Raw genomic sequence first — 7,829 nt, 5'->3', positions numbered from 1 at the left:
GCGCCGCGGCCCCGTCACCGGCATCCCCCCATCCCCGGTGCCCTGCTCCCCGCTCCCCCGGCGCGGTGCCGGGCGCATGGCGGCGGGGGCGGGCGGCGCGGCCCTGGGGCGGGCGGCGCTGGCGGCGCCGCTGGTGCTGCTCTACTACGGCTTCTCCATCGGCATCACCTTCTACAACAAGTGGCTCATGAAGGTGCGGGGTGGCGGGGCGGTGCGGGGCGGCGGCGGAGGGAGGGCGGCGGCGGTGACAGCGGCTGTCGGTCCCGCAGAGCTTCCCGTTCCCGCTGTTGGTCACGCTGCTGCACCTGCTGCTCATCTTCGCTCTGGCGGCGCTCGCCCGGGCCCTGGCGCGCTGCCGCTCCGGGCGGCCGCGGGCAGCGCTGTCCTGGGCCGACTGCCTCCGCCGGGCCGCCCCCGCAGGTACGGGCGGGCACGGGAGGGGACGGGAGCGGGGCGGCCGAGCGGGAGCGGGCCGCAGGTTTGGGGCACAACGATGTGAAAAAAAGACGTTTAAGGTGTTCGGAGTACCCAAAGGAGAGCCACGAGGATGGTGATGGGAGTGGAGGGGAAGCTGCTGAGGTCACCGGGAGTGTTCAGTATGGAGAAGGGGAGACTGAGGAGAGACCTGATTGTGGTCTTCAGCATCCTCCGGAGAGGAAGCAGAGGGGCAGGTACTGATCTCGTCACTCTTGTGACCAGTGACAGGATCCAAGAAAACATACGAAGCTGAATCAGGGGAGATTTAGGTTGGGTATTAGGAAAATGTTTTCACCCAGTGAGTGGTTGAGCACTCCCCAGGGGTGTGGTGATGGCACCAAGACTAATTGGGTTCAAGAGGTGTTTGGACACCGCTCTCAGGTGCAGGGTGGGATTCCTGGGGTGTCCTGTGCAGGGCCAGGAGTTGGACTCAATGATCCTGGGGGTCCATTCCAACTCAGCATATTCTGTGGCTCTGTAAGGCTGCTCAGGGGTGCCTAAGGCACTGTGGTCACTTCAGAGCCCTTTGTCTGCCTGGGGTGGTTGGGGCCAATCCCCTGGGACAGGGTGAGCCGTGGGGTGCAGCCATCACTCCAGCCCCTGTAATTCCCTACCAGGTGTAGGACAGGTGTAAAGGCCGCTTAAACTTCAGCCTGAGACATGGTACCTTCATTAATCATTACAAAGATGCGTGAGAATAGGGAGAGGCCACACAGAACTAAACGGGTGTTTCTGAAGGAGCCACCGGCACATGAGAACAAACGATGAGAACCTCCTGCAGTGCCTTGATAAATTGTCTCTGCGAGTAACATTTTCTTTTTAACACTGGTATCAAGCCATGCCTTGCATCTTTCTCAGGGTGCAGCTTGGTAGAGAATTCATCATTCATGGCACACAGAACTGTACCTGAGGCCAAGGAGTGAAGCTCCTGCTCGGAGCACAGAACTGTAACTACTTCTGCAGTTCTTTGGCTGTGTGTTGTATTGGCTCCCACAGAACAGCATCTGGTCTATGATCTCTGGCAAGGTTTGAAGTACTTTACATAACATGCCCCATGGTTTCTTGAAAAAAAGCTTTCTCCACGTCTACCTTTCAGCATGGCCTGCCCTTGGATCACTAACTCTGCTTCCTGTGGTAGGAAACTGACATAGAAGGGAGAGCAGACTACCAAAAGCTGCACCAGGGTTAAGGCTGTGTGCTAATAATTGTTGCTTCTTCAGGCTTTTTGCAGTGGCCCTCAGACTTACAAGTTATCATGCTCTGATACATTCAAGAAAGACTTTATGCAAATCTCTAATCACTTTCAGTCACAGGGAAGGCAAGAGTTATTTCTGGCTTTTTTGTAATGCATGTTGAGTGAGTGCAATGCTGAGCCCAACTTGAGTCACAGGGAACAGGACAGAAACTTGAGCTGAGAATATGAGTTATGTTGGTTCTGAAGAGCTAACTTGAGGATAGCTTTTTTTTTTTTCCCCCTGGGTCTGCTGTGCTCTCTGTGTTTGTGGCCATGAAGTAGGGTTTTGTTTAATGTTATGGAAGACAGTTAACTTCATTACTTTTTCATTGAATCTTTAGCTCTGTCAACTTCCTTGGATATTGGGCTGAGTAACTGGAGCTTCCTGTATGTCACTGTCTCCCTGTGAGTACAAACACCATGTTCCCTGGGAACTTCTGTGGGGTTTGAAGGATGCTTTGCCAGGTTCTGTTTCTTGAACAGGTGTTTGGTTAGTGGGATCAGCATGCAGGGTCTGTGATAGCTTGCTGGTAGCAGTGTAGAAATGGGTGATTGTTCGATGGGAAGACCTACACTGAAGGAGCCTGACAGTGTATTTTGGTCCTTACAGCTACACAATGACCAAATCCTCTGCCATTCTCTTCATCCTGCTCTTTTCACTGCTCTTCAAGCTGGAGGAAATGGTAAGGGTCCAACACAGTGCTTTAGGGAAGGAGGTCAGACCTGGGGAAATAAGCGATGCGTGCACAAGAAACATGTGAGCAGAGGAATGATGCAATTATGTGGTGAATCCGAAAGGAAGGAGGTGCCTGTCTCTGTTGTGTTTGCTCTCCTGCAGAGGGTGACGTTGCTGCTGGTGGTTCTGCTCATCGCTGGGGGACTCTTCATGTTCACCTACAAATCCACACAGTTCAATGCACAGGGGTTTGTGCTGGTGCTCTGTGCCTCTTTCCTGGGGGGCATTCGCTGGACTCTCACACAGATACTGATGCAGAAGGCTGAACTGGGTATGTGGGGTGTTAGGAGGGGGAGGTGGTGCTGGTAACGGGGAGGGCAATAAGGAGAGGTGATGGCCCTTGCTGCAGAAACAAAACATCTCATGGAAGGTGTTTGAAACCTTGGGCATGGGATGTCTGTTGGTGGGTAATGAAAGTGGCTTGGTGTCTGCAGCAGCACAGGTATGGGCATCACAAATAAGGTATATGTCTAGGAATGGTGCTAATAAAGGCTCTGGGACCTGTGTTATTCCCTGGCTTGTTGCTGCCTGGTCTGTTATTGATTCTTCTCTTTCAGGGCTCCAGAATCCCATTGATATCATGTTTCACCTGCAGCCGCTCATGTTCCTGGGGCTCTTCCCACTCTTTGCGGTGTTTGAGGGTGCGTGAGTTAATTAGAGAAAGCAGGGATAGCTTTATAGAGTGGTTGGGAGATTGCCTAACAGTTTCTGGTTTGAGATAATTCACTCAGATAAGTGAACAGCTATGAACTCTGCAAAGCAGTTAGAGACCTGGGTTTATCTTACGCTGGCAGGACATTAAAAGGTGCATAGAAGGGGTAGCCTGACACACTTGTGCAAGTAAGGGCTGTGAAGAACTGGCTCCACATCCTCCTGATACTGGAATGTGAGCAGCCCATCCCATTGATCTTATTAAGAGGACTCCTGGGAGCTGGGAATGGTATTCTGCTACTCATTGTCTTGTTCCTAGGCCTGCCTTTGTCCATATCAGAGAAGCTCTTCCGTTTCCATGAAGCAGGAATGCTGTTCTCTCTGGTAGGGAAGCTGTTCTTGGGTGGAATTCTTGCCTTTGGTCTAGGCTTTTCTGAGTTCCTCTTGGTTTCCAGAACATCTAGCCTCACCCTTTCCATTGCTGGCATTTTTAAGGTAAGGCATGGTTCCTGTGCTAATACTAGAAGGCAAGTACTGAGTCGTCCCTATTGGGCTTTATGTGGTGGGAGCTTGCTTAGATGCTTAGAAGTTATTGCTTGTTATTTTTGTTCTCCTTGCACAGGAGCTTGATGCTTTGCCTTGCAGTCTACAGTGAAGTGTCTTGGTCTCTGACAGAAAAGGGCCAGAGACTAGTGGCTGTTCTATAAAAATACCATTAATGATCAAAATTTGTTGGAATGTGAGATAGACTAAAACACATTGCCCTCATGAGCAGCAGATGGTGTGGAAGAGAGGAGGGGTAAGAAGGGCAAGCTCTTGCATCAGACCTGCGTATGACCAAACCACTGGTTTGAGCTATCTCTGTAACCTAGTTTGGCACATCCTCCCCTCCTCAGAGGAGTCCAGCATACATACTTTTGAGCTGTACTGTGATATATGAAATCTCTCAGATCCAGAAGTTGCAAGATTTCTCTCTAACTGAGCTATGCAGTCAGATGACTTAAAATCCCACATCCCGGTTTGACAGGTTGTTTGTTTCCAGAAACTGTTTTTAGAACTCTGCGCGCATGAAAGAATGTGCTGATAGAAATTTAGCAGCCTGACATCTTGATCTAGGCTTCAGCTGTAAAATGTATTGTGCATATCTCCTCAGGTCCTGCCCTGCCACTTGTCATGTTTTTTTGTTGTTGTTTCCACAGGAGATCTGCATTTTATTCCTCGCCACACATTTACTGGGAGACCGCCTCAGTCTCTTGAACTGGCTGGGCTTTGCTGTCTGCCTGTTAGGAATCTCCCTTCACGTTCTTCTCAAAGCCATGAATTCCAAAGGTGATTGCTTTAAATCGCTTCCTCTTTCTTTGTAGGCTTTCTCATTGCATCACTAGGAGCTGTGTCTGGTTCCAGCTCCTTGACAGTGCCAGGTTTGGTGGGAACTCCAGCAAGTTTGTGTCTAAATGGGCTGTCTATGTGCAGGTGACAAAGCACTGGAGCCACACAAAGAGGCCAGCTCTGACCCTGACCTGGAGCTGCTGCTGCACCACCCTGAACATGGCGAGGAAGAGGTTGTTGAAACCCCACAACAGCACTGACTGAACATGAAGCACAAAGCCACCTGCTCTGTTCTTACCAAACCTGCCTGACAGCAATCCAGGAGGAAGGTCCAAAAGTCTCTGTGACCACCCAAAGCAGAGCCAGGGCCTGGTGAGAGAATTCTGCTATTTTGCTACAGTGTGGATCTGTAGATGCTGCACAAGAAACAGGCAATATCCTTTCCACAGGAACTTGGAGGACAAGCCTTGGTTCAGTGGATGTAGCACGGCGAGGTGAGACAGGGAAAACCTGTAAAAATCCATTCAGGGATCCTGAAGGCTGTTTACTGAGAGTAGACCATGAGCTGTAGAATGGACATGGACATGGACTGCAGGCTGCGTGGTTCAGGGATGATTTTACTGCTGTTTAGGTTTTGACTTCAAAGGAGAAGGTAGATCCACCTTTCCTGTTTTTTAATGTTTCTGCAAATTAGGAGCTCCCGTCCTGGTGGGGTCACATGACTGAATAAATCCCTGGAGTTGTCCCAGTGAGAAGGACCCTTCGTGCCTGGGGACCTCCATGTTCTGTGTACATAGTAAGGACAGGAGTAAATGCTGGTATTTGGGACCAATTGAAGATGATGAACATTTCCAGATGATGTTGGTTGGAGGGAAGACGGGGGTGCAAGAGTACTTGTGGTGCTACAGGCCAAGAGGAGAATGAGCAGCGTCACAGGAGATCTAACTTGAGCAATAAGCTTATCAGAAAGTATGTGGGGTTTTGAGAGGGGGGATTTTTTGTTTTTTAAATAAACTCTTTTTCTGATTCGCTTTTGTCTGTACATTCTGTACCTATGCTTCATCAGAGGTCATTGGTCTTCTCAGCTCTTTTCCTTATAGTCCTCCACTGACCTTGCCCATGAGGCCTGGCACACAAAACACTTGCCCAGCTATCAGTGATCTCTAGAATTAGGGAGATGTTCTGGAGCCTCTCATATTTATGCCAGCCAAGAGAACTTGCTGACTGCTCTGCCTTAATGCACCATATCCTAAGAAGACTTCTGGTATTGTGGCTTTTTGTAAGAATCTTATCTCTTTGTCCCATTTGTTTGGATCAGGTAGTGCTGCAGTCCACGAAGGGGGAATAGCAAGATTTAAGATACCATTTTTGTTGCTGCTGAGCCTCAAGTGGTGTTGAGCAGGTGGCTGGTTTTTTGCATGGCAGAATTTCCACATCTTTCAAAGTTTTGTTCAGTGCTAGCCTTTGTAGTTTTTGGAGTAGAAATAACTTGACAGAGTTTCCCAAAGGGATAACAGTACAATCTTTCTCCTGGCAGTAGCTGGGCATTAAAGCGAACTTTTCATATTCTGTTTGAGAGCCTGAGCCATTTTGACTAAACAGTCCCTCTGTTGCTCTTGCTTCTTAGTTTTCAGATATGAAGTCTTTCTTGATGACTTTAATCAAGAACATGTCTTGAAAAAACCTTGTTCTGAAGAAAACTTTCATTATTAGTGATCGTCTCTGATCATGTTCTGGTAACTGGGTTCACAGCAGACAGCAGGTGGTGCAGCTTCCTCATGTAAAGCTACTGAACCAGCACATCCACACCAGGCTGGCAGACCAAAGGGTTTTGTGCATCCAGTGGAGTGTCTGGAGCTGAGAATGGCTCAGTCTGTCCCTGGCTGTGTTTTCAGTAACTGGGACTTGTGATGTTTCCAGCAGGATTCAACCTGTTTACCCTGCCAATAGCTGTGAGCTCCAAGCCACAGATACTCTGTACTTGATGTGGGGCAGTGGCACTTTCTGCACATGTCGAACTGTGTTCAACAGTATCACAGCTGATCCTTCATTTCACTTTCCACTCTACTACAACTGAACCTTGGGGATCATTCTGCTATGTAACTCCCAGACTGAGATTTCGTGTCCCTGTAAATCCAAAGTAAAAGCAATTTTGTTCTCGTGCCAGAATCTGGACCAGATATGATGCTTGTAGATGAAATCCAATTGTGCTTGTGACTTGTAGAACCATGCAGCCTGTTGCTTCCAGCCTTGTTTCCTTTTTAAGACAGAGGTGACGCCTTAGAACTCCAGCTCTGCCTTCGGAGCTCCTGGAACATGCCAGAGTTGTGGGCAGGCTTGGGATGGGTGGGGTGGGACTGTGCTGGTGTAGGGCAGTGCAGCAGAGTGTTAAAGCAGCAGCACAGCCCATCTGTTGAACACTGTCCATCTTGCTTGAATGGGCACTAATATTTGTTGAAAGGAGGAAGAACCTTTGCCCACCGTCTCATATAAGGAAAAAATCCATTGAAAATGCTGGAAATGGAAAAAGACAAAGATGAAGGACTCGGAGGAGGGAGACAGGAGTGCTGCAGCAATGGCACAAAATAAATGAAAATGCACCATCCTGTAGAGTGTTGAAGTACACACGGTGGGCATGAAGAGGTAAGATTTGAGATTGGAGTCTACTGAGGAGGGAGGATGGAAATATGGACAGGATGGTAGTGGAAACTGTTTTGCCTCTGGAAATAGCCCTGGGTGACTTTGCAGTGCCTTGGCCACAGGTAGTCAAGGCCTCTTGGTGTTGCTGGAGCTGTTTGAGGCTTCAATTGGTGCAGTGGGCTTGGGATGGGAAACCCTGGGAGCACCCAGCCGTGTGTGCAGGCACAGGGCCTTGTCTCCTGCCTTTAGGAGGTCTCTTGGTGCCACAGTGTGGTCCCTGTGTCTGTCTGAGAGCAGTGGTGCAGCTCACTGCTTGTGCAGACCATTTTCTGACAATCCCCAAGCCAGGGGCCACTTTAGGGGGCAGGGGAAGCAGTTTTCAGTGCAGACAAACATTGTGTGGCACAGTTTGGTTCTGCCCCTTTCCTCAAAGGAAGTGTGTGAAGGCTGAACGTCCTGGAAGCGCTCTGGAGCGGTGCAGTGCCAGGGACACCCGTGTGTCACAGCAGCACAGGGGCATGAGCCCTTTTGCTGGCTCAGGGGCGTGTCTGTGCTGCCCAGGCCCCCCCTGTCTGTGCCAGCCCCACACCGACGCAGCCACCCTGGCAAGGGAGGGCTGCCATTGAATATTGATGGTGTTTGAACTAATTAAGCAGCGGAAGCAAAGCTGAACAAGTCTCAGAAGTGTTGCACTCCTTCCGCAAACTCTGTTCCTGCCTGTAAGACCAGGTGTTTACATGTGCGATGATTCTGCCTCCCTAC

General features: G+C 49.8%; 1 protein-coding gene across 4 annotated transcripts; it reads left to right on the top strand.

Moving 5' to 3' along the window:
- Window positions 1-37: 37 nt before the first annotated feature.
- Window positions 38-5,414, top strand: SLC35C2 (solute carrier family 35 member C2). 4 transcript variants are annotated; one of them, XM_040080234.2, is made up of 9 exons: window positions 38-193; window positions 270-420; window positions 2,053-2,116; window positions 2,322-2,394; window positions 2,550-2,718; window positions 3,005-3,088; window positions 3,418-3,593; window positions 4,298-4,427; window positions 4,572-5,414. In XM_040080234.2, the coding sequence occupies exons 1-9, from the start codon at window positions 77-79 to the stop codon at window positions 4,685-4,687; spliced, it is 1,080 nt and encodes a 359-aa protein (XP_039936168.1). In that variant the 5' UTR covers window positions 38-76; the 3' UTR covers window positions 4,688-5,414. The 4 variants fall into 4 exon arrangements, with proteins under 4 accessions (XP_039936168.1, XP_039936171.1, XP_039936169.1 ...); XM_040080237.1 differs by lacking the exon at window positions 270-420 and having other exon boundaries at window positions 181-193; XM_040080235.2 differs by lacking the exons at window positions 38-193; window positions 270-420 and adding an exon at window positions 474-671 and having other exon boundaries at window positions 1,336-2,116.
- The last annotated feature ends 2,415 nt before the right edge of the window (window positions 5,415-7,829 follow it).

This window comes from Hirundo rustica, chromosome 16 (assembly GCF_015227805.2).
Source record: "Hirundo rustica isolate bHirRus1 chromosome 16, bHirRus1.pri.v3, whole genome shotgun sequence".
NCBI lineage: Eukaryota > Metazoa > Chordata > Aves > Passeriformes > Hirundinidae > Hirundo > Hirundo rustica.
Note: the sequence above shows the minus strand (reverse complement) of the source record. Positions and strands in the feature narration are given on the sequence as shown.